This window comes from Tenebrio molitor, chromosome 4, assembly GCF_963966145.1.
Source record: "Tenebrio molitor chromosome 4, icTenMoli1.1, whole genome shotgun sequence".
Classification (NCBI taxonomy): Eukaryota; Metazoa; Arthropoda; class Insecta; order Coleoptera; family Tenebrionidae; genus Tenebrio; species Tenebrio molitor.
Genome location: NC_091049.1, coordinates 10,338,624 through 10,366,605, shown reverse-complemented (window position 1 = coordinate 10,366,605; position 27,982 = coordinate 10,338,624). Strand labels below are relative to the sequence as shown.

General features: G+C 37.9%; 1 protein-coding gene across 1 annotated transcript; it reads left to right on the top strand.

Moving 5' to 3' along the window:
* Positions 1 to 310: 310 nt before the first annotated feature.
* Positions 311 to 27,886, top strand: LOC138129504 (cholesterol transporter ABCA5-like). The gene is made up of 19 exons (XM_069045795.1): positions 311 to 818; positions 1,430 to 1,603; positions 1,651 to 1,835; positions 1,885 to 2,092; positions 2,143 to 2,556; positions 2,609 to 2,752; positions 2,805 to 2,955; positions 3,007 to 3,083; positions 3,138 to 3,272; positions 3,323 to 3,613; positions 18,488 to 18,637; positions 18,687 to 18,822; positions 19,174 to 19,458; positions 19,509 to 19,721; positions 19,766 to 20,315; positions 20,372 to 20,558; positions 21,336 to 21,944; positions 22,008 to 23,073; positions 27,203 to 27,886. Exons 1-19 carry the CDS (start codon positions 720 to 722, stop codon positions 27,301 to 27,303), a joined length of 5,175 nt encoding a protein of 1,724 aa, XP_068901896.1. The 5' UTR covers positions 311 to 719; the 3' UTR covers positions 27,304 to 27,886.
* Positions 27,887 to 27,982: the final 96 nt, after the last annotated feature.

Genomic DNA, 27,982 nt, shown 5'->3' with positions numbered 1-27,982 from the left:
TTAAAAGCGTGCGTGGCCGCAACTAGTCGAGGGTGGTTAGTTAACGTCCGCCGACATATTCATAATTTAATTCGCATTGTGCACCCCATCGTATCGATTGTTGAACAGAAGATCGGCGTTGCCGCTGTGAAAAATCCTCGGCCGGCTTTCCACCTCGCCTAATCTCGCAAAAGGGATGAAATTAAGTCGGGGATGGTTTTCGCGTTCTTTTAAATATTCAAACTCCGACAACGGCACTCTTTATCCCCCATTCATCTAGCCGCGGAAAATGCAACCGCGCTGGCGCCACCTCAGGCGGCCTCCCTTCGACCCCTTTCTCCACAGTGCCGTCGTCGCGCCACGGCAGCAACACCCCCGACATCGGCCAAAACTGTGAGCAATTCCCGCGGCATAAATCGACGCGCAACCCCCGCAAATCCGTCGAGAGATGCACCCCGGAGCCGCGATTTCGCCGAATTTGCCGTTTTGATAACTGCCGCACGCGATTCCTCCTGCCGATCGACCGCCAACACGGGAAAATGGCCGACGATCGAGCGGTGGCGGCGTAAAAGTTGGATCGGGGGCGCAATGTGGAACTTTTGACGTAGGGCAGTGATTTTTCCGGTGATTTTTTACAGTGAAATGTCACGAGTTTACAACCGCGGTTCTGTTTTCGTTGCAGAAATGCACCAAGACTAATCCGGGGGTGGTTCTGATCAGAAGAGATAGGTATCGGGAAAATGGGGGAGAGCCAAGTCTCGATTTATTTCTCGCAGTTGAAGGCCATGCTGAAGAGGAATATTCTGCTCAAGAAGAGGGAAAAGCGGAAAACGACAGCGGTAAGTTCCATCCGATTCCAGGAAATCTCATTAACCTGTTATATTATGGACTCCACAGATTAGGGGTTGGTGCACACAAACGTCAGTTTAAAGGTTTCTGTAAACTTACACAACTTTTACACTCATTGTGTAAATTGACTTTCGTGTGCCATTTTACATTGTCTCTGTCAGTAGGTGTCATTCTTGACACATTTAGTCTTCATACATTTCTGCGCTGTACCAATCTTGTTGCATGATTTAAAGATTTAATGCCACCCTCACAAATAATAACAATTCCTCGATAACATTTTCTTGCCATTTTTACAATCACTAATGTCATCACAATCCAAGATATCAAAGCTTGTCGGTCAAAAAAGAAGAAAAATTCAAAAACTGTTTGGAAGATTTTGTCAATGACAAAACATTTTATTGTGGGATATTATCAAGAATCTAAATCATCTAAATTCTTGACACGGGAGTTATTTGCAAAAGAAATATGTATGTCAAAAACTTGGATACATTTTGGACTGGCACCAACTGACCCTAGCTAGATCCAAAGGGTCCTTTCTGAGCTTTTAGTGGCCGTTTGTCCCTTCCTTGTACTTTTACACTCTGTTTGCATTGTTTCTCAGGAAGTCCTTCTTCCTCTTTACTCTTTGGGGGTGTTGATAGTGATGAAGGTGATGATTCCTAACCCAAATTTCCCGGTGATGGACACTCCAAGAGGTGAAGCCCACCTCTTCTCTTATTTCCAGCAACTGAAGAATCACACCGTGGCCGTGGTACCAAACAATACCGAAACCCAAGTGAGTGTTGTTTTTGCAAAAGTGGCCGCTATTGATTTCGTTTCAAGGAATTTCTAGAACGCGTCAACGAGCTTTGGCAGAGTATGCACCACAACAACCCTGGCCTGCATCCGATCAATTGGCTGAACTTCTCCACCAACGAAGACCTACTTACGGCGTACTGGTCGAAGCCGGACGACATCCCCATTGCTGTGATCTTCGAGGATCCCAGACCTATCACTGGACCTCTCAAGTAAAGACCTGGACTGGAATCGACAGACAGTGAGGTTTTGGGTTTTCAGGTACAAGATCCGGTCGAATCCGTCGAGGTTCGAGACGCCGTCGACCACTGTCTTGTACAGTTCGCCGGCGTCGTGTCGGGAGTCGTCGGAGTTTTGGTCTAGCGCTAGCGTTCTTCCTATCGAAACTGGGAAGAGTTGTCCGGTCAATCAGTACTACTATTCGGGGTTCGTGGCCTTGCAGGCCCTACTAGACTACACTAAGATTCGAGTAATGACAAAGCTGCGACCAGTGTTTCGAGTTAACCCTCCCTGTTCTAGATCGATACCGGGAGGAACATCCAAGTTCCCAAAATCTCCCTAGAGATGTTTCCTAAACGAGCCCACACCGGCGACTGGATGGTGGCGTTTCGCGTCATCATCCCTCTCTACATGGTGATGGCTTTGTCTCAATTCATCACGTACTTGCTCATTTTGATAGTGGGGGAGAAGGAGAACAAGATCAAGGAAGGAATGAAGATCATGGGACTCAAGGATTCGGTCTTTTGGCTCTCTTGGTTCATCATTTACGGAGTTTTCGTTCTCTTCTTGTCGATCATCTGCTGCGTCTTGCTGTTCACCCTTCAGGTGTTCCAAAACACCAACTTCTTGCTCATTTTCCTCCTCGTCTTGCTTTACTCTCTCTCGATTATCATGTTCGGATTTATGATAACGCCGTTTTTCGACAAATCAAGAGTAAGTGTCGTCGTACAACGTGATTGCATCTTCTAATTGGTCATTTTCACAGACGGCCGGAATTTTGGGCAACTTCGCCGTCAACATCATGAGCTTGTTCTACTTCATTCAAGTGTTCGTCGACCATTCCAGCTCGGTGGCCTTCTGGATTGTCTCTTTGATTAGCTCCTCAGGGTTCGCTTTGGCCATGGATAAAGTAAGACAACAATAGACAACTAGAAGACAAACCGACAATTCTGTTCTTCCAGGCGTTGGTGATGGAGCTGAAAGGCGAAGGTGTCAACTTTGACAATCTGTGGTCGGGTCCTGGCATGCCCTTCGGTGGCAGTTTAATAATGATGGCCCTCGACATAGTACTATACGGACTCTTCGCCTATTATCTGGACTGCGTCATACCAAGTACCTAGCCCTTTACCGGTCTTTACCCTTTCACAATTGTTCTACTTTCAGGTGAGCACGGAATTAAGCGGTCGCCCTTCTTCTGCTTCAAGCCGTCATTTTGGTGCACAAAAAAACCAATACAGAGGGTAACGACTCGTGACTCATTCCTGCATATTTAATCTCACCCCTTCGATTCGTAGATACCCCTAGCCAACGGCGGCTCCGTGGGTTCTTTGACAACAGGCGAGGACAGCAACATAGACGTCGAACCTGTTTCGAGGGAGATGAAGGGACGAGAGGCAATCAGAATCGTCGACATGTTCAAAAGCTTTCACGTAATTCTTGTCCACCCTTCTGGAGGATTTGTTTCACACATTTTTTACAGCACTGTCGCAAGCCCGAAATCAAGGCCATCAACGGAATCAATCTGACGATATACGAAGGGCAGATCACGGCAATTTTGGGACACAACGGCGCCGGAAAAACTACCCTCTTCAATATTTTGACGGGGTTGACTGCTCCCACGTCGGGGACGGCTTATATTTTTGGGTACGACGTCCGAGACCCGAATGATATGGATGAAATCAGGAGGATGACCGGAGTTTGCCCTCAACACGACATCCTGTTCGATAATCTCACCCCCAAGGAGCACTTGGAGTTTTTTGCAGCTGTTAAAGTAAGTGATTTTTTTGACTAAGAGAGATGTAGGGTTCAAGTGATAACGTCGAGGGGTCGCGGCGTGAACTGATAATGAGATTAAAAGGGCAAAAACGCAATGGAGCGAAGTGTCAGTGATAAATCGACAATACCTAAATAATAAAGCAAACTAATGTGAACGATTGTACAGCAAAATTTTTTGGTGGAATCATCGTTACGAAAGGAGTCATTAATTTATTAGCGAATCGGAGTGGTTCTATTATTTAGAGACTGGAGAAAAATCAATCAGAGTGGTTGGTTTAAGGTAGGCGTTCACTAGGTCGGGTCGTAGTCATCACGCAGAAGTTTTGATAATTTATCAAACATGAAACATACAGAGTGACTTTGAAGGTTGTGCAAATATTTTAACCAGTGATAGAACCCCACGAAAGGTAACGATTGAGCCAATGATGCCTTATACAAATGTTGATATTTTTCTAGAAAAAGGGGCTCAGAGTTTTTCAAAATAAGTTTGGAAGCCACTGAATTTTATGAAAAATGGGTCAAAAATAAATCATAGTAGACTTTTTTTGCTGTCATTTAATTCAAAACTAAGTCATTTTGACAAGAACATCGATCTTAACCTCAACTGAAATTACAAATGTCTTTCACCAACCTGGAGAAAACTGATATGGCCTTTGATCTGTAGCGAACATCTAGAGCTAGCACGGTGAAAAGTTGCCTCAAAGGATATTTCGCAATACACGAACCTTTATAAACGTTGCACAGGATCTTCGCGATTTTGCGCGTTTCGAGAAGATCGCCTTATTTGCAAAAAAGACATTCCTTACGAAATCCAAGAGCGTCACTTCCAACAGTGATTTTAATTAACGTGTGGGTTGGGATTGTTGAAAATCACCTCGTAAATCCCATGTTTAACCTCCGCCTCATTACGTTCAAAACGGCGCTCAGGAAATTCGTGAAAACAGAGGGATTCTGAATCGAGTTCGGCTTTCTTGGACACGTCGCGTCGTACTGAAGCTTGCATCTTGCATTATAAACGAAGGCAGGCATTTCGAGCAACTTCTTTGATGTTTCATTTTATACTTTTACTCACAATTACAGTTCTTTCACTTTATTGTTTAAGCCTTTGTTGTTTTCTGACTAAGTTGCAGGCACTATTTTATCATCACTGTACAAATTTTATCCAAAATTCACGATGAAACTGCAACGATAAAAACCAAACATAACCTCGAATGACAGAAAAACTTGACATTTTAGGTTGTCGTTCGTCAAAACTGCCCGTCAAATTTTAAAATTTTCAGCGTTTCCCAAACAAAGTGATTGCTTTGATTTTCTTGTAAACCATTAACTTTAATTTGTTAAGTCGGTTTTTTGACAGACACAAAGATAAGTGGCTACGCGGTAAAAAGTAGAATAGCGCGCAAAAATTTATTATATCATTCATAATCGAAGAATCAATAATTTCAACAACAGTTTATAATAATTGAAAACACTTGTACTGAAACTTCATTCCGATTGACAACCTAGGTTGACAACTGTATTTCTGTAAACAACATCATAGGCGTAGGATTACTACTGGCGGGAATTAATCTGCAAAGCTACAGCGGTTTCCTAAATAACGTAAAACAATTGATATGGAGAGTTTACCTAGTACAGGTTATTCTAAATGATTGTAGTCGAAGTAGGCCATGCCCATGTTATTACATTTTTGCCGCTTTCATGTGAACTGTCAGTTTTGTCGCTGTCACTGTCATTTTTTAGGTGAAAAGTGCGGTGATAAGGTTTTTTATTTATTTTTGTTAAATTAACGATTGAATCCAGAAGTATTGAGTTGTTTTGCAATAAATTTTAAAAATATTGAGTTGTTTTGGACCTAATTTAACTCCCGTGTGTGAACGGTGTGTACTCACTTATTCACATCATTTTGATGTTTTTCATGTGGAGCGGCAACCATAAATTTTACATTCAGTTTTCACGCCTACTTGGACTACACTCATTTAGAATAACCCTGTATTTTTCACTGCGTTATGTTTTGGAACTAGAATTTAAAAACGTGCAAGCTAAAGCTATCAGTGTGTTAATTCCATGTTTAAACAAATTTTAATTTTTTGACCTTTTTCGGTTGGTTGCGCGATATAGAAAACATTTTAACAATTTTCAGAATTTTTGTTTGTCTGGTTTTGTGTTTGAATCCACTTAAGTAACTCAAAAACTGATGTATCGATTTTGTTGAAACTGAGTTTGTTACAACGGCAAAATTTCTGACTGTGTCATCAGTTTGTTCATCACGATATGAGGTTAGGGAGCAATGCACTAACATTAAATCTATGCCGAGTATATTGCGGTGTAGTGAGCTCGCCTGGCTTATTTTTTGTTGCCTTAATTTTAATCTAATTTAATTCTACTTTAAATTCTCTGTAGACCAAGATACAAAGCGTCTATGAAAGAATGTAGGTATATCAAGAGTTTTATGGAATTCGAATATGTTTGATTTTTGCCGCTCTGTAGCATATTGTGGTACCAAATAGAAAAACAGAGGTTATGTAAGTCCATTAATGGTAATCACAAGTTTTTAATAAAGACCGTTGTAAAATGAAAAATAATTAGAATATAGTAAAACTGAAGAAACTCACAACTAACGCTAAGATTTAATAATTTGACATTTGACTGTTGACATCTGTTTTGACGGCTTCAACGGGTCGACATAGTTTGACACAATAAAATTATAGAGTCTCAAAAATTCCTACATTCTTTTATAGACACTTTGTACGAATATTCCTCGGATGCCTCATGCAAACGACACGAACAAAGCCGCAGACAAAACAAATCCAATACATATTCAAACAAAAAAGCGAATTGAAATATTGTTTATTTTTCGGTATCATCACTCGGGCAATGCATAATACCTAAGTGTGACCATATTTGTTATACGGATCAGAAAAATTACTCTTTCCAATAACCTCGACGAGATTATCAACACTTGATGTTTGTCATGCGGACCAGTGAATGCTCACCCTTAATTTTCCTGTCTCGTACATATTTAAATATAGCACTTCTTAATCGATATGTATGCACATGATTTGTTGCTGAATTTTGATTAATAATGCATACGTTAACAATAATTGTACGTAACGTAGTACTTTATTATTATTACTAACCGTCGACAAGATAAAAAGAGATTGGCAGGGTTACCTTCTAGTACTTTCTGTTTTGTGTGGGTGTGGCATCTTTGATGGAACCAACCTATCTTCGAGGGTACTATAATTACAAGGCGATCAAGAAGGACATACCTCAGGGTGTAGAATGGATTTTCGTACATATTATTTTCCAACAAAACCTTAAACACAAAAGTTGTAGAGTAAAAAAAAAACTGTAACTAAATCCTTTTCTAATTATTGTCTACCACCTACTGGTGCTGTTAGACAAGAAAAATTAAATATTAAAAATCTACCGATAAAATAGTAATAGCCATGACTCCCAACAACAATAACGTTCATTTTTTGACAAACGTAACGAGTTTCCTGGTTCCTCAAAGAATGAACACTTTTAACAAAGAAGAAAAAGTTAAACTCGTAAAATGGTAATACTCCGGATTGTCTTTTAGAGACATGCAAGCAACATTTCCTGTATTCTATCCGGAGCGACCAATTCCAAGTTTGACATGTCAAATATCATACATTGTCATCTTTGGTTGTCACCTCGGTTACACTTTCCAGCTATTGCTATTTTGACAACTTCTTTAATTCTTTTTTCCATTGTGTACTTCCGGAAGATGTTAAAAAACAAAACAAACAAGAATTGGGAACCATTTTTAAAACTCTACAACTCTTGTATTTAAGGGTTTGTTCTAAAATAATTAGGGGAGCCAATATCCGACGACTTTTACTTTTACACGTAAAGTGCCTATGTACCAAAATCCATTCTACACCCGGTACCTATGTATAGATAGTAATGACATATGCCTCTACATATTGTCATGTTTTAAATATGGAACAATTTCTATTAATTGACTTGAAATACGTAGTTAATTTATGCGAGAATCACCCTCAAATGTCACAAACACTCGTGTGTCAGGACTGCTCGAAAAAATTTCCGGCAATATATCTGTCCTTTGGTATATTATATATGAGAATAAACTGATTCTTGAGGTCTGAAAAATGTCATTTGAAAGGGTAGTTTGTAATCAAATGTGGAAAAATATTCGAAGTAATTCATCATTTATTGTCGCTGACGTAAAAGACATTGACTCACAAATAAAAACCTGTTTATCAACGAATGATCGTGTATTGTTTTGAATTCGGCATTTTGGCACAGAGCCAAAACTACATACAAAGCCTGAAGAGGATCTACAAGGATTCATCAGCTCTCCAATTTTTGCAACCATCTCAGCGGGAAAAGTAATGACAACAATTTTTTGGGAGTCTGGTGGAGTGCTTTTGATTCGTTATTTGTCGCATCAATGCAGGATAACAGGAGAGCGTTATGTCGAATTAATTTACAAAGTACGAGAACGAGATGCTGTTGATAAAAATGGAAGAGGAAAATATTGATGAAAATTTTTGTGCTGTTCAATTAGGCTCATAAGGACTGCATTTTACTTGAGAATATTGCAGGGGCACCTCTATTTTCTAGATCTAGCCCTTAGTGCTTACTTTTTGTCCAAAATTAAAAGCACACCTTTATGGTACTAATTTCTCGCAAGATGTAGCAGGAGTGACTGAAGTCAATGGTTGCTCGAACTACAAAAAAAAATCGATGGCCATCACAAGGCACATCACGTTGAGATGAAAAATAAAATTGTTTGAATTTTCTTAGTCTGTTGTTTATATGCGAGGGACAATAACTAGTGATCCACCCGCCTACATTTACTATTTTTTCTTTTACTTTTAGTGCGCAGCGCAGCACGCTATAATTTTTCTTCTAATAAAGATAAAGAATAACAAGTAATAACAATAATATAGAGCAATAACAATTTTGCCGGAATTGTTTGAAACAGTTGTTATTGTCGACTTCAGATATCGATGAAGTATAGTAATGGTACTTTTCTTTATACGCAATTGGCGCAAATTTGTGTCAGACCGACTTATTAGCAGTCATAACTTATTGTTTTTAGTTTATGAGGTCGGGGGTGGACAACAGACAAAAGACAAAAAGTATTAAATTAAAGCTCATCGAGCTATAGTGTGTCCACATTAAGAATAAAACCAAATTCTGCTACTTTTAGACATTTATGCATTTCTCAATAATGACAAATTTGATAGAATAGAACATCACACGAATAAATCTTTGGTTCAATATGTGTAAACTATTATTTTCTACTCCTATTGTACCGGGTTACGCGCAAGCGAGAAATCGCGACTTCTGTTGAAATAAAATTGCCGAAAATTTTCACACTTACCTGTGTATTGGTAAGGTACTGTTACGTTATAAATTAGTCCTCGTCGAAAAATAGTCAATTTTGACTTAAATTGTAAATCATTTTACAATAGGAGAGAAAATCGTCTTATAACTACCATAAATAAAAAGGGGGGCTGTTACTTTACCTGATGTTTGCTCTTCCTTGAGTCGGCGAATTAGTGCCGTTTCCTGCGTTCCCATTTCGTGCGTTACTGAAAATATTCCCGATTCGGGCGTCGTCCCAAGTCTTTACCTGCGGCGAGTGCCGTTTCGTGCGTTGGTCCGCTGACAATGCGGGATACGGTCATGTACGGAATACCCACCCAATATTTTTAATCAAAAACATTATATTGGGTGTTTTTTTAAATTTCAACTTGTAGTAGGCCTTGAACAGTCGATTGTGAACGCACCATTATATATGGCACCACTCGTGTCAAACGTAAGATTCAAACAGCTGATCCGTCATTCGTAACCAGTAGGTACAGTGCGTTCACAATTGGCACTTCAACGCGTACTATGGGGTGAAAAAAATACCTACCCACATACTCGTATTTACTATGTTTCGCTGTCAAATAATGTTATCCAAAATTCTTCAAGTTGGGATTGATTTCGTTCACTTAACTATAGATTTAGCCTTGTAAAGGCTTTATGACAAACTTCTACTTATTTTATACCTACCTATCTGAGTGCATTTAAGTCCAAAATAAATGTGTTTTTCACTTTACACATTAGACGTGAAGAGATTTTATAATAACTTTTCCCTCAGCCAGTAGCTGTTCAGGTACAGATATAAATTGGACCCCTTTAGTACATTGTACCATTGCGGAGAAAGCCCTATAAAGGACGACGCACGAACTGGCACTACCCAATTTCTTGGCGCCCGAAACGGCACTAAAACAGGTAGGAACCCAAAAACGCACGAAACGGGAACGCACGAAATGGGAAAAGACGGAGTCGGCACTGCACAACAAAGGGGCAATAAAGTTAGAGGGTATTATGGTAGTTATAAGACGGTTTGCTGTCCTATTGTGAAATGATTTACAATTTAAGTCAAAATTGACTGTTTCTAGACGAGGACTTTACCGGTTACACATCCGGAATGTTCAGGGGTATAACGAACAAGTCATAGGCTTCGACTCGGTTTACAATGCGAACCACGAGAAACGCCGACTGAAGCTGAAAAATTGGTGAGAACAGCCCGGAGTACGGGAAATGATACACAATCTTCCAACTATTCGTTTATTCAGATGTCAAACAATGAAAATAATGATATAAATGAAAAGGAAAACAACGAAGCCTGGCTAGCCTAATGGCGTGTACAAATTTAAATAACCCTAACTCCTCGGAGGGTTTCCGGGTCCCAGACGTTCAACAAACGAGTACCGGCGAAACAATAAAAAAAATTCCTTTCTTTAGCGAAGGAGGAAGGCCGACTGATCCTACGTAACGTCGCTATTCGGCTACGCCGCCCGCATAAGCGGAGAGGTCCTCCAAGTCTTTCTTCGCTCCAAAAAAAAATTGAAAAAATGATCGGTGAGCGCGATACACAATTCCTGGCGAGGTCGCTCACGGATTGATAATCGTTCGTGAATATAAAAACCCGACGGACTTGATAAGGACATTTTTTCTTAAGTTAGTAAAATTATTGAAATCACACGCCTTATGACAAAACTGCAACTTTAACAGTCGAACAAATTATAAATCCTAAACGCGATATACAAATTAAATGAATTTGTTGGAAACTATTCACCCGTCGAAATAATGAGTTGTGACAATGGAAATTTGACAATAGTTAAATACGAACGCTCAATTAGTTCGACGGAGTGACAAAATACAACTGAAAACTTTGAGAAGCCACGGCCTGTAGAAAATGGGGTGTCACCACTGCTCCGGACATGCTGGTGGTGGGTAGATCCGGCACCTTCCGGTGAGTCCGGGGACGACCTGGACTGACAGGACCCGACGAGATCCTGATCCGCAAAAGCGTTCGGTCTGGAACCTTCCGTAGTGATGTCCGTGATCTGCTTGGCGATGTGGGCGGTGGTACTTAGACGAATCGTCTCCAACGGCCCTCGTGAACTCCACTACGTCGTCTCGTCGGCCCTGCAAATTCACTCGATCACTGTCCCCTTGACTCTCCCCAGGCACTCACAACACCACCGGCAAAAGGTCGTGAAAAATCTCCCGTTCCGTCTCTGGTTCCCCCGATTTATAGCTTCCACCCCCTCTATGCGCAGATTTTTCGGCGGAAGTCCGAGTACGTTTCCGTCGCGATGGATTCTAGAACATTCTAGACAATCGCGAAGATTTACAATCGCGCGGCGATTTAAATCGTAACAGTACATTTCATGATTTTTTGATAATTTTTCACTTACAAACAAAGCCAAAAAAATAAAAAGTAAATTTCAACCAAAAAGTCAAATTCTGATTTTTATACTGACCTACCCCACTTCCTATAATTATTTTCGTGTTCGTTTCCTCATATACAGGTGTCCCAGAACTGGCTCCCCAGAGAAAACAGGCATGTGCCGGCAACAAAAAAGACTCTAAATTGACTAAAATAAATTTTCTGCTAGCTCAAATTACCGAGTTACAAAGTTTTAATTTCACCAATCCCGGAAGCTCGTCCTCAGGTATTACTAAAAAATCCGATCGGTTGCTAAACAACAACAAAAAATCTCTGATATCGCACAAATCAATAAAATGTTTGGGCAACTGGAATTTTGACGTTTTCCGATATAAAAATTCGTTGACGTTTATCTGTCATCAACATCAAGACTTGACAATTGCAAAATTCGAAATAAAACAATAAAAATGGCGATTCTAAAAAGAACCATTTATTTAAATAGGTAACAATGTTAAAGCAGATGTTCGAAATGACCACCATTCAATTATATGCACAATTGTGCTCTACGTAAAAAACTTCTTGTAGTAGCGTTAGTTATCATTTCTTCAGTAACTGAAACAAAAGCCTCCTGAATTCAAACTCTCAGATCAGCCTCTGAATTTATGGGCCGCCGATAAATGATTCAAATCTGGAGACCTGTCAGGCAAATGATGCGGTCCTCCTCGACCGATCCAGCGCTGTGGATATTGGTTATTCAAAATTTCTCGAACGTTTCTGCTAAAATGTTGGAACCAGTCATTTATGCGATAAGCAAGAGGTACAATTTCAAGTAAATCAGGTAGCTCCGTTCCAATGGACTGATCATATCTTGCCCCCGTTAATCTTGCAGGGAATTCAAACGGTCCAATCTAGAGCCGGGGATTCGTAATTTTAACAAATGAACGGATCCACCACGCTTATACTTGCCAAACGATCGCCCAATAGCCCAGTCCACAAATTAACAGAAAACCTATGTTGAAAACCTCTGAGAAATTATTCTCTTGGATTTTCCTCTGCCCAGATATGAAGGTTGTGATAATTGGAACAACCTTACCGGCAAAATAGCGACTCATCAGAAAACAGTATCCGTGACAAGAAGTGTGAAGCATCGTTTTGGTTTATTAACCATAGATAAAAGTCTCGCCTAATTGGATAATCCTCTGGCAGAAGATGTTGTACTCGTGTATAGTGGTACGGATGCCTCCTATTATCAGCTAGAACTCTCTGCACCGAACTCTTGGATAAACCCATTTCACGAGAAACTGTTCGAATACTCTGGGTGCAGTCTTCCTCAAAGACATTCAGTACGGCTTCCTCGTGTTCGACAGTCCTTACATTTCTTGGAGCACCCCTAACTTCTTCTTCGAACTGGCTGCATCTGACCCGTTTCTCGACCCCGAGCGATTAATTTCAGGATTGTTTTGTCTTTGTGCATTGTTCCCACATCGCGCAAAAGTAAGAATCATATCTACGTACTCAGAGGAAGAATACATGTTAAATGATACACTTGAATTAAATATCGCAGCGAAATTCTATAGCAAATGTCAAACTGACGTAAACAATTATTCTAATAAATGTAGTGGACCAAATCAAATGGACAGAATTATAGAGGTTTACGGATAAAAAGGAAACCTAGGCAACGCAAAATTGCGATTATTCCACCTTAATGATGCTCAACTCTAATTGGTCAACTTCAGAATGTCTTTTCTCGGTTATCATTTGAGATAGGACTTTTTTTCTTCAAAATACACGTTAATATATTCGTCCTAAGGCTCCCTTTTTTCTCTGGGGAGCCAGTTCTGGGACACCCTGTACAACCGTGAAAATGGTATATACCTAAATATATAAACTTTCCAGGTTATATACCTACCTAACTTGACATCTGCCAAAGATAACCTCAAAATTTACAATAAATTAATGTTTTTTAAGACTTTGCCTAAACGAACACGAAACATGTTATTCAATATTCGTGCGCCGTCAGTTTTCAGGTATTCGGCCTGTTTTGCAGCTGACGCCTCTTGCTTCAAATTTCGGCTTCATACCTGCAAAGTTATCTGATAGCGCTACTCATATGAAAATAACTATTACGAAATCAGCGGAAAAAAACACCAATTATATTTTGAATTAAACGCAATTTTACATTTTAACTTTGAAAATCAGTTTTATTTATGACGATCGCATCGTACTTATGCTGTTGTAAATTTAGGTGACAATGGGAACTGTCAATTTTATGTCAAAGCTGTAAATAAGAGGTTTCAAAACGGTCAGCTACTAGTGAATGATATTTTTGTTGGCAAATCAGGCAAATTATCCATTTTGCGATAAATCACGCGTTTGGTTTGCGTTTAAATAAAAAAGCGAATTATTTAGCTAACCAAGTCAAAATTTGTAATTGTGCCACCAGGGTTTGATGCGCTAGCACGTACAGATTCGTTTAGTGTAAAAACTGTATAGGTAAATTAGCAGTTAATATCAGAAAACTAACAAAACTGTTACAGCCTTATTTATTAATAAAAAAAATTGTCAAATATACCTTATCAATAATAATTAGTTAGGTGTATAAAATATCGTCAATTTTAATTAATTAGAAGTCGGGATTTCTCGCTGCGCGTACCCGATGCGCCACCCGGTATAATACTATAATTATTATTAAAGTGTTTTTCATTAGATAACAGGGTTAACTCACGGCCCGTTGACCACAGCAAATGTCATAGCAACTAGTTTATGAAGTCCAATCGCAAATTTTAATTCAATGGTATCAAGTACACAAAGTAAATTTTAAAACGCCAGTTTCAGTTTGCCCAATAATTAAACTTATTGATCAATTTCTCTTCACGGTCGTAGAAAAAGTATAGTAGTCCACTCGCGGACAATGGCCATTACTGGCTCGGATAAATGACGCCACTCACCTTCGGCTCGTGACACAAAATCATCCCAACGAGTAATAGCCATCATTAGCCGCTCATTGAATATGCTATTTTCTATTTTCAAATATAATCAACTACAATTTGTCTCTAAGTGCTTATTCACAATGGACATAAGACATAAGAAATACGTAAGAGATACTTACCTAAGTGCTTATTCACAATGGACATAAGACATAAGAAATACATAAGAGATACCTAAAAATAATTTGTAAATTTGGGCAATTGGAAAATAATTTATGTGTCCATATAACTCGAATATGATTCTTCATGCCTTTTTGTACACAACAATAATGTGCACTGAGGTTACTTCTCAAAAGTTACGTAAAAATTAATAGTATATCCACTGCATGTATCATGGATTTCTTATGCCTTATGTCAAGCTTATGTCCATTGTGAATAAGCACTAAGAATAATTTGTAAATTTGGGCAATTGGAAAATAATTTATGGGTCCATTTAACTCGAATATGATTCCTCATGCCTTTTTGTACACAACAATAATGTTCACTGATGTCACTTCTTATAAATTACGTAAAAATTAATAGTATATCCACTGCATGTATCATGAATTTCTTATGCCTTATGTCAAGCTTATGTCCATTGTGAATAAGCACTCACATAACGTACACAAATAATAATTGTTGTTACCGATAGATCAACAATTGTTTGAATCATTTCAACTTAATTCTACTCCCGCACGAATTAAGTTTTTTTTCTATAATTGATTCAAAAAATTGAAATTCACGCATAGTTATCTGTGCCTGAAGTGGGTCATTTTCTGACGTGTATTTTTTTTTTTGCATTGTTAGTAAGATCGAAACCATGGAAACCATACAAAACAGTGTGTGAAATGCAATTTCACGCATACGACTATTTCTGTTTTTCATTTCACGCACTGTTTTTTATTAGTTACCTAGCAACATGGTCACTGCATTGAAACTTCAGAGTTCCTTCAAAAATTTGAATTTTTAATTTCAATTTTTTGAATCAATTATAGAAAAAATATTGTTTATATTTCGTGCGCGAAGATGTTTTTGTGCATTCAAAGGCTTATACTGCCTCGACCTTCGTCTCGGCGTAAAAGACCTTTTCATGCGCAAAAAACACTCTCTTCGCGCACTTAATATAAAAACAACTATTATAAGTTACTATAAATATGGCTTACTGGTAGGAGAAATAAATATTAACTCTGAAAATGCGAGCAATTCAAAGAAAAAAAAAAGAATTCCTGAAATAATTTATTTCTCTGGAACGTGATGGATTTCGCTGAATAAAATACATACTCGTATATGAATATTGTCTGGCCGTGAACCTTTAGAGAAAAATGTTAGAGAGCCATTCATCACCTGGTGCCACTATCGTAATTATTTTTTAGAATCTTCTAATGTTTTTCTGAAACGTACCCAATTTTTTTTTCAACTAATTTAAAATGGTAGACGATAATTTTTTCTTTTTAGCATGTTCTTAATTTCGGATGCTTCTCTAACTGTTTTCTCTAAGGCATCGTGGCCAAACCTAACACATATTTTATTCAACGAAATCCATCAAGCTGTTCCAGAGACGTAAATTATCTTCAAATTTTGTTTCATTCTGAACTGCTTACATATTTAGATCTAATATTTCTCCTGCAAGTGAGTCATGTATGTAGGTAGGACCTATGAAAAAATAATCCACTTATATCATGTAGGAGCAGATTGGCCGTGCTTGCACTAGAAGAGCTATTCGTTATTTGTAGGATGTTTTGAGAAACATAATTGGTCCGGAAATATTCAATTCAGCCTTTCATCAGGTGTTTCTCTCCAATTTTTTTAAGTATTCCGTTTCTTATTTAGCCTTATATTAGGTTATTGTAAATGATAATACATAGCGCAACTAAACTATTCTAAACGTAATTTGAAATTTGAAGTGATATACAAGGTGTTTCTGAAATAAGTTTGGAAAAAAAACCCGGTAATTGGTGATGATAAGAAGAAGTCATAGACAAAAAAAAATTCTTATAAAAGTTTTTTCGTCTTTGAGATACAAATTATTGAATTTGGTCAAAATTGCTAGTACGCTGCTGAGTTAAAAGTGATTGCCTGATTATGTTGGTAGTTTAGCAACAATAATTATCAAAGGTGCCCGTCAGTTACAAACGTAACCTTACTCCTCTCGATCATTTCCATAGAAACAAAGCAGTGTGCTTGCACCTACGACTGTATTGTGGAGTTTATGTAACAATGGTTGCTAATGAAGTGAACAAATTCGGACAAATTTTCCCTATTCATAGGCGTTGGAAATACAAGGATATAGGGTAATTTCCATTCTTTTGATTTCACCTCCAAAAGTCATTTACGCAGAATTATTTTGTGTCAAGGATACTCCACATTTTTTTTCCAAACTTATTTCAGAATCACCCTGTATACAAGGAGCTTTAAGAATATACAAGGTGATCACGAGTAATAATGAGCCCAACGAACTTGAAAATGCAACCCACAATACATTTGAACGTAATGCTGGACATTTACCTCATCCATATAAAGGTGTTTTTTTTTTTTAATTTGGCGTCGAAGTAGGCATTGGAGAGTCGGTTGAGAACGCACCACTCGTGTAAAAGCGTAAGATTTCAACACCCGTTACAGCTTTACTTTCCAAATGTATTGTGAGTTGTATTTTCAATTCCGTCGGGCTCATTATTACTCTTGAATCACCTTGTATAATTTGAAGTAAAAGAATTGTAACAAATAATTGAATCACCTCCCAACAAATTTGACTGTTTCACTGAAAAAAAAACAAATGTATTGTTTTCAAAACAAAACTATTTACTACAACGCTCCAGACACTTACTCTTCTGCACTTACTTTCAAAAATGTTTTGCCACATTGACAAATATTACGTCAGTAATGAGTAATTTATTCTTGTCGTCTTTAAACTGTCATTTAAACAGTTGGTCCTTAAAATATTCAAACATTGCAAAGTGCTTGTGAATTGTGTTCGAGGTGTTCCTTTAATACTCCACAGCTTCCTCAAATTCTGGAAGCCTTGCAGATAATTTTCTTTTCGTGCCTCCGGCCGGAATTCGGTAGTTTGTAGATCTCGAAATCGTTCAAAAACATATGCGTTGCCGGCCTAGTCCGGCAAAACGTACGGATTTTGAGTTGTCATCGGTTTCGGTTGGCATTTGTTATCAGAATTCTAGCAAACGTCAATGTTTGTTCTGTGGATAGCTCGTTAAAAATGTTTTTCTATTTATAACAACGTATAAACTACAAAGAAGCAATATTTAACTAAAATTAATTAATTAAAATTACGTCTCGAGCCACTTCTTGAATATGGGCTGGTGTATTTATTACAACAAATGTTTCAGGAAACTGTCAAAAACAAAACAAATTAATTAAATTTAATAAATGTCAGGGAACAAGAGCGATGTTGATTTTAAAATTTAAATATTTAAATGTAAGTGTTGCCAACACAAAAAAAGTCCATAATGCCAATTATTAAAACAAGTGCTTTAACTTCCATTTAACAAAAATCCGCAGAAGTCGGCACGAAAAATTTTGTGTATCACACGTCTAGAAACTGTTTTGCGAGCATTCGTACTTGCAATACTCGTCTATCGACTCGTACTGCAAACCGTACTCATGCTCGCAAACGTGCAGTTTCTGGCCTTGTGATACAAATAACTATTATATTTACACTTTCATTTACATCTTTAATACGGAGTGATCAAGAATGACTGAGTCTGTTGGTAACAATGAAATTTGGTAAATTTAAAATTTACCAACGAAGGTTAATTTTTGTAATAGTATAAACATAACCTGCATAACCAAGAATGTTTTTAATGTCATCTCAAGTTAAAAAATCCGGCCAGTGCGTGGTCAGTGCCAATTACTAGACAAAAATCACTAGTATTTTCAATTGTTTCATTGCCAACAGACTCAGTCATTGTTGATCACGCTGTATAAACCACCAACGACGTTTCCTGTTATTGATTAATGATGTTATTAAAACTTCTGTGGAAACTTAATTATTCAGGGTTCTCTACAGAACGAATACATTTAAAAGATGACAGTTATTATCAAAAATCAATAAATATTAGTAGATTATTTAAAGAGTAGGGTTATAGATTTTCAGTTAAATTTTATTGTTTTCTTTGATTTTAAATTATTTTAAACACAGCATAAAGAATTTTCTTCTTTCCAGGGAATTCCGCCAAATTTAAGGGAATTTGAAGTGATGAAGACGTTACGAGATATTGATCTAGTAGACAAAGCCAACGCATCAGCTAAACATTTGAGTGGAGGCCAAAAAAGAAAACTCTCAATAGGAATTGCTGTTATCGGTGATCCCAAAGTAAAGTAAAAATTTCGATATTTTTAGGAAATTAACTAAAAATTTCCAGATCATCATCCTCGATGAACCTACTGCAGGTGTCGATCCATACTCTCGAAGGCATATGTGGTCGGTCCTCCAGAATAGAAGACACGGAAAGGTTATTTTACTCACTACGCACTTCATGGACGAAGCAGACATTTTGGGTGAGCGTTTAGACCTTGTACAGTTGCGGAATTAAAATTTCGGGCACTATTTTTCTGTCACTTCAACAAAATCTCTGTAAAGCACCTTCTACTGTCATCATGATTGACATTAAATCATCGCTTTGATATGTTGCCTACCCGTTATTATGCCACAAATGACAATTTTAAATGTCAAAAAGACAAAAACATGACAAGAGTAAAAAATAAGATTATTAACGTAAAGGTTGTTTTAGAGTTTATATCATGACATTGCAATAGTGCCCGAAATTTTAATTCCGCAACTGTACATCTAGATTTTTCTCATTTTCAGACTTTCATAACGATAAAACTGTGTTTTGCCATTTTTCGTAGCTGACAGGAAAGCAGTGGTGTCCAAAGGCAACATCCGTTGCTGCGGCAGTTCCCTCTTCTTGAAAAACAAATTTGGGATTGGTTACCACTTGACTCTAGTCCTCGACGGGATATGTCGCGAGCATGCCATCACTCGACTGGTCACGACTCATGTCCCCAAAGCCGAAAAAGCTCGAAGACACGGAAGAGAACTGAGCTTCATCCTCCCTCATAACGCTGTAGATAATTTTGCTCCACTCTTCTCGGCCATCGAGCAAGAAATCAACAACAAATCTAGTAAATTAGGTAAGGAAGGGTTCGTCTAACTTGTTGGAACTTCACGAAAGGGGTTTCAGGAATCTCGAGCTACGGAGTTTCGATGACGACTCTCGAAGAAGTTTTCTTGCATCTGGAGCGAGACGACGAGGCGGAATGCACCATGGACAATCTCTCGAAGAAGATGGTACGGAACAGGGCGCTGAGCAGAAGTCTGAGCCTCCAGAGTAAAAGCACCAGTTACCAGTCGTTACAAAACGAGGGAAATAACGCGACGAATCAAGACGGAAAAGGTAAGAAATGTTCGAGAGACTTCGGTTTCTAATCGAGTTTTCAGGGGCAGGCGACGCCACCCAAATCGGCGGTTTGGAGATCATCAGCGAGACAAAATCCCCGATAACTGGAATCGGTTTGGAAAAAATCGAATGCCGTCCCAGCATATTCCAAACACTGATAGCGCTGTTGCGGCTGCGCCTGTTGCGCATGATGCGCGACATCCAGAAGCTCTACTTCATGGTATTTTTACCTCTAGGTCTAGCTGCTGTTACTCTATATTTGAACAGCATGCAGACTATCGAACTGAAACTGACTCCTCTAGTCCTAAACGGAACCACGTACGACGAACAAACCACTTTTGCGATACACAACGCCTCCACCGAGAACTTGGACGCTTTCTACGATCAACTTCTCCAAGTTGGAGTAAGAGAGATCGACGATTACGACGGGAACTTCTCCTCACTTTTAGACATGTCGCCGCATATGGCGGCCCTCAATGTTAACGTTTTCACCTACGAAAATTACAGAAGTAGTATTACGGTGATTTATAACGACACCGCCCAACACAGTTTACCAATCATTATTAATCTGATCAGCAATGGACTGTATAGGTGAGAAAGAAGATGGACGTTCGATTGATACTCCAAACTGACGCATTTTGATTTAGACTGATGACTCCCGAGAGGATATTGAAGGGACAATGGGAGCCCATAGAAGTGATGGCTTTGCCGTTCCAGCAAACGGCACAACCCGAAGAATTCAATTTGGGAATTTTTTCCGCTTCGACTTTCATGGGCATGATTTTTGTTTTGGTCCCTGTCAGTTTAGCAATAGACATGGTCTACGATAGAGAGGTAACTATAGTAAATTCAAAAAACTCCTGGACTGTCAAAATTAAATTGTAAATAAAATGCTTGTTTTGACTGTACTTGGGTATAAAAAATTTTCACTAGATTGTACCCACGTTAAAATCAGTTACAAAATATATTATTTAGGTTATGTTTTCCTTTTTAATCATTGAACTAAAAATGTTTTGAAGAGTTGAAACGAAATGCAGCAACTAAAAGAACTGGAGCAATTTAATCAAGTTTATAAAAAACACAAAGAAAAACAGACAAACTGAAAACAGGTAAAAACTAAACAATAACCAAAATTGAAAATCGCTTCCTATACCTGTCAGTCAGATTCCGCTAAGGTGGAACATCTCTAATACCCATATATAACCAATCAGCTTTAATTAGGTTTTCATTTTCACAATGCAAAATGCTGTTTCTCCACAGTTGGGTTAAAATCAGAAACTTTTTTTTGTTGAAGGTATGGCTTTATAATATAATAATTTGTTATGGCCCTCTTCTCTCGCGCCACCATAGTTCGTTTTGAATTTTCCATTTTGACCTTTTTACAAAATATACTTAAATAATTTTGCAATTTATTCGACAATGTCAATTTAAACAAATGATTAGTTTGAAAAATCAAAAAATCATAGATACCTACCAACCGGGCAATATGAAAACAACTAGTGATTTAACCAACCTAACAACTTCAATTTTGATTTTGACAGTCCAGATGTTTTTTGAATAGACTTTACCCGTCAGTGCTGTCAAACGATCAAACTCAAAACTCTTTTGCAGATCAAAGCCAAAAATCAACTGAGGGTCAACGGTTTGTCCTTCTGCATGTACTTCGTGACCTACTTCGTAGTCCTTGCAGGACTCATGATACTAATTTGTTCCGCCCTCCTCCTGATAATATTACTATTTGACATACCAGCGTTTAGGGGTTGGCCTGCTCTGGTAACCCTAGGAGTACTCACTCTCCTCTACTGTCCTTCGTCCATCCTTTTCAGTACTTGCGTCAGTTATATCTTTGATAAAACCGACTCTGCTCAGTCGATTCTACCCAACATTGCCACTTTCCTGGGTTACATTCCCTTTTTCCTGGTGAGCATATTGGACATGTTGAGAATAGGAGGCAAGGCGGCTTTCGTCCTTCACATTTTCTTTTCATTATTAAACGCCATGTACATACCATACGCCATCATCTATTACATCCAAAGAGTTTACATGATGTGTCAAGTCAATTCCACGTGCAACACTCTCACCCTCATGGACTACATGACGGATGAAATCATCGTTATGTTAGTAGGCATCCTGGTTAATATCCCCTTCTGGTTCTTCGTTCTGATGATTATCGATATCAAGAAGAGCGGAGGGAGAATCGGTGACGCTTTTAAATTTGTGGTAGGTGTAAGAGTGATCGTTTAATTGTTCTGAGTGATGCGAGGACTTCTTTTTGATTTTCAGAAAAGAGATGTCGACGAAAACGCTGAAGATATTAACGAGTTGAGCGACATCGGCGAAAACGAGGACCAAGACGTGAAAGCGGAACGCCAGAAAGTGAAGAACTTGATGGACTGTCACGTGGTCAACCCTCCTGTGGTGATGGTGCAAAATCTCCACAAGGAGTACACCAAAAGCGAGATCAAGTGTGAATGTTGTTGCAAGCATGAGGAAGAACCTGACACGATTAAAGTCGCCGTGAGGAGTTTGTCGTTGGCGGTGGATGCGGGAGAGGTCTTCGGGTTGCTCGGCCACAACGGAGCTGGGAAAACCACAACCATGAAGATCATAACTGCGGAAGAAGCCCCGACGAGAGGTCGCGTCCAGATCGGGGGAGAAAATATCACGTCCAATATGAACGACGCGTTTCAGCTGCTGGGCTATTGCCCTCAGCACGACGCTTTGTGGAAGAATATCACAGTGAGGGAGCATCTTGAGTGTTACGCCTCCATCCGCGGCGTCCCATTCAGCGACATCAACAAAATCGTCAATTTGTACTTGAGCGGTCTGCAAATACACGAGCACGCGGACAAGCAGGCGCAGCAGTGCTCCGGAGGAACTCGGAGGAAGTTGTCTTTCGCCATGTCGATGGTGGGCAATCCCAAAGTGGTGCTTCTGGACGAGCCCAGCACCGGGATGGACCCCAGGAGCAAGAGGTTCCTGTGGGACACCATCTTGGCCAGTTTCCAAGGCTCCAGAGGGGCCATTCTGACCACGCACTCCATGGAGGAGGCGGACGCTCTCTGTTCCAGAGTGGGAATCATGGTGAAAGGAGAACTGAGATGTTTGGGGTCGACGCAGCACCTGAAGAATCTTTACGGGGCGGGGTACACGTTGGAGATGAAACTGAGGGGTGGAGACAGAACGCCCACTTCGACGTCGGGGGATAGACCTAACGAGCTTAGAGAGTTTGTTAGTGGGTTGTTCCATGATGCTACTTTACAGGAGAGTTTCGCCGATAGACTTGTCTTCAGTGTTCCACAACAAAGTGTTCCTTCTCTCGCTAACTGTTTCATGCAGTTGGAAAAAGGTAACTTGAAGTCATTTTGGACTAGATAAAATTCTCTTTTCCACAAAATTGCACGGGAATTATATTTAGAATATTTTTCTAGAGTAATGACTGAAATTCAATTGAAACAAACTTTTTTTCATGTTTTTAAAGTTGTTTTGTAACAATTTTGATTGTTGTAATTGGTGCGATTCTGTTTTAAAATTTACCAATATTGCTACATAACAAGGTTATAGTTGCTATGATATGAAGCTGTTGATTGGTTGGATATATGCAAAATCAATGTTGTTCAATAACAATATTGCTAAATTTTGAAACAGAATCGCACTAAATGAAAAGAGTAAAGTAGGGATTATTTTCGGCAACGCACTACCAGTGTAGAGTTAAACTCGTGTTGAAATAGTATATTAAAAAACAAGTTTCATAAGACCAATCTTGAAGCACGAATTTAAGTTTAAAAAACGAGTGGCGTAGCCACGAGTTATTTTAAAGAATGAGTGCTTCAAGGTCTTGCGAAACGAGTTTTTTATACTATTTTTGTAATTTGCCCTTTTTATGCCGTTTTCAAACCCTTTTTTTTTATTTTAGTCGATTTAGTGATTTTTGTGGCGGTTGGTAATGCCTTAATTTTAAAAGTGAAAATTTGATCTAGTCGCCTTTTGTTTTATCCAAATTCTGTCACAAAACACAAATATGGAAGATAAATCAAAATAATCTTGCATGTTAGGCCCCTGAAATTCGTGTGTAAATTGGGCTCTTTATGGCATAAGTGGGCCAGTTTAAAACGTTTTACTCGCGTTTTAAACTGGCCCAATCATGCCATAAAGAGCCCAATTTACATATGAACGAGTTGTTCGACGAGCCCTTTAAAGGCTCCAAATCACTTAAAACCTTTAAAATTAGCTTGACGTTTCGTTTTGACAAGTTGTGACATTTATCAAAATCCATTCACACAGGAGAAAATTCTCAAATTCTGACAGTGTCGAACAAACAAAAAAATTAATAACAGCTCCTATTCCGAATTTCTCCGTTATTAAGAAACACTTAAATCTTGATTAATATAGCGGGCTGTCAAATACAAACCACTGAACACAAACTTACAATATTTTACACACAAACTGTTGATATACTCTCGTGTCAAAAATAAATTACTCACTAGAAATCGAACTTTTAGGGAAATATCGTTTTTCATGTTGTGTGTAACTAGAGTTTTCAAAAGTAATTTTGAATGCTTATGGTTGGTTACTTTGAATTGAGAGATTAGATCCAAATAAATATGCCGCCAGTAACCAAAATTGATTGTGAAACGAAAAATCATCTGTCACTTAGAGAGAAATTAGTCATTTGCAACTGTTACATTTAACTTGCTGCCTTACATTTTGGGATATCTTTTGTTTGTCACTAGAAACCACATAGCCTCCAATCTGACTAAATTTATGGCAACCTAGTAACGAAAATCCCTAAATCCTAGGGAGTTATTTATTTTTGACACGAGAGTATGTCATTAAATAATTAAATTCACAGCCCACTATGATCACGCCGGAAATTATTCATCCCATCCTCGTAACACGTTTAGAAAAATTTGATTGACAGAAAATCAATTTTATTATCTAAATAAAACATCAAGAAATTGATTACACCGTACAATTTTGATATTTTTCGAGAAAAAGGAACAAAAAGTTTGAGCCACTGAAAAAAAAAATGTTTTCGATTTTACGCAAAAACTTCAGAGGAATAACATTTTTTGTTTCATCTGAAACCCCCATTTCTGTTATTAAAAAGTATTTTTCAACATAGAGGAAGGCTTAACATTAAAATCAAATAAAATGCAGAAAAAATATTTTCCTTTTTTTTTTTTTGAAAAAATCAAATGATAATTGAATATAAAACTATTCTATTAACTATGCGCCGTTTTCCGTACATACATAATTCAACCCTGTATCGAAGTTTAAGCTTCTGAACACCCTGATACATAACTGTTGTTAAATTTTGTAATTATGTGACAAAAACCGGTCCATAAAAATTAATTCTAAGTCTAAATTTTAACAAAAAATGTTAATTTAAGAATACAGTGTATGAATACTGAGATTTTAATAACGGAAATGGGGGTTTCAGATGAAGCAAAAAATGTTATTTCTCTGAAGTTTTTAAGTAAAATCAAAAATAAAAATGTTTTTCCTCTTGTAAACTCAATCCGGGGACATACTGTATAGTGAACATTAATCTGGTCTTTCTCTCAATTTGAAATTTGCTAACATTAGATTAATTCATTCAATTATCCCCTGATTTTAACTGGAATTCCCAAATTGTCGAACATCCAATGAACATCTGTTACCCTTGAGCTAGGGGTTGGTCCGAAGGTGTAAAATTTCCAAGGTCAACAAATTTCACTTGAGCAACACAGTACCAATTTCAAGGGTTATTGTGCCGAGAAAGACATTGAAAAACATAAAATTTACAACTGACAAGAATTACCGCCCCCGATGAATGGTTCTTAGAACGTTTCATTTAAAAATAAAAAATCTTAATTTATCGAACCTATTGGACCATTACAATGCCTGGTAATTGTTCAGTTTAACTACTTCTGGAATTTTCGCGTTTTTTCTGGCTATACAGCCTCAGGGCGTCCTCCTAGATCGTTTCCCACTATTCAAATCTTGTGCAAATGCCTTTTTTTTCTCTTGTTGTGTTTTAAGGTCGCGTCAATTTTAGTATAACTAAAGGGTAAGGAAAATTCATTTGCACAAGGTCTGAGTGGTGGAAAACGATGCAGGAGGACGCCCTGAGACTGTCTAGCCAGAAAAAACGGGAAAATTCCAGAAGTAGCTAAAGTGCACATTGACCCACTGCCTGTATTAAAAATCATTAAAAGTCATTCGGTAAATTTACTTCCACAAATACGTTTCAAACAATGATCGCAGTATATCCAGCACGCACAAGGCACAAGCGCTTCACATAAGTGAAACGAAAATTCGGACTGTCGATTGGATTTTGATACAAACAGTAACGGTGTTTTTGAAGTGGCCACTTTCTTTTCGACTGCTTTTTTATGGAAGACTCCCTCCCCCTCGGTGTGTTGAGCAACAAAATACTTTCTGTCGAAATTCACAGATTTCTCACAGATCTTACAAAACAACATTATGGATTATGGGAAAACCCGAATCAGGTAGTGTAGATACCGTAATGGGATGGGGATTTTCTGCGAGCTGTGGGTATACTTAGAGGCCGATTTCAAGTTCACCTGCGACGGTTGCAAACTTGTAACGGCGCAAAATTGCAAGTTTGAGAAAGATGACACATATTGGAATTAATATGTAGGACAAAGATAGCTACATATTTGTGCTACACCACCTATTTGCGACCATGACTTGAAATCGGGCCCTTAGTCCGTTGCTGCTGTTTATTCCAAGAAAAACAAAATTTATGACAAAATAGACAGTTATAATAAGCAAAAAAGGCATTTATTTATTAATTAAAATAGTCAAAATAGACATTTTTATCTGAACATTCGGGCTCTACTTATTAGTCTAATTAGTCGAACATTTTTCTTTCGTTTAAGGAAAAATGAACAACAATGAATAAGTATACATAAATAGATCTAATTTTCTTGTCCTTTAGTGTATTCAAATTCTCTTATCTCTATCTTTGATCTTACACACTTCTTTTAAACACAATTGTCTATGTAAATATAGACTTTAGTTATCTTTGCTGACATACTTCTTCTTGTTGATTCTTAAAGGACACTTTTTGAAAAATGTTATAGGTACAAATTCTTCTTTAAAATCCTTTTTGTAAAATTCAAAATAAAAAGTTGTTGGTCAATCACGCCTTAAAGCCGTGAAACTGAAAGTTTAGTTGTTCAAAAATATAAAGTTTAGGACAGAGGCTAGGTTTTTCACTTCTTGACTTGTTCACTATCGTACCTACCATGTACACATATCTACACTGATCTATAGATATTATACAGTTAAATATGTACAAGTTTATCAATTTATTTATAAATATTTAAATTGTCAATAAGTATCTTGTTTCACTATTTATTACATTACAATTTATATACACTGGACGGTCTTATCTGTTCTAACAGCATGTTATGAGTTGTGACAGCAACAATTTATTTAAAATATACATATTTTCTTCTTTGTTGCAGCTAAAACGGAATTGGACATCGAAGAGTACAGTTTCAGCCAAACTACCTTGGAACAAGTGTTTTTAAAATTTGCGCAATACGATGAGGTTAACGGTGAATAAGACGGATTAGTCGTGTAATCATGTGATTTAGGTCGATAAGTTAAAAGTTATATTTAAAAGTATTTCACTTTAATATCCAAAAAAATCAAAATTTATTTATTTTTTAAAGAACTACCTAAAATGTTGAGTAGTAATTTAAACGTGTTGGTTTTTAGGTAATTTTTAAGTTTGATAAATAATGTACAGTTAAACATAAATATAACGTAAAATTAAGGAGGATGTATAGTTTGTGTAAATCTGCATGACTGTGTGTGAAAAATGCATTTATCTGGGCGAAACGACCGTTGATACATAATTTTTGATTGTTGGTTGGCCTAAATGTTGTTTTCTATTCGAATTTGATTTGGAAAATTTCAAAAAATATAATAGTGCCTATCGTATGTAAATAGTCGCTTGCAATTTGTTTTAATAGTGACATTTTTGATTAAGAAGAGTGTTCATTTGTTGGCCGCAAGAAAACATTTTCTCCGTTGCCAACAGTCATAATGAATTTAGTTCTAGCTACAATGAAGGACTTTTCGACAGTTTTTACTTTTTCTGCAATAACTAAAACTGTATCAATTAAATTGTAATAAAAATTTGATTGCTACTTCGTCGCTTTATTTTCAACGAACGTTATGTATTCTGACCCGAACAAAAACCCTAACCGCCCCCAGAGCCCTCTGCCGGTGCTCGCACG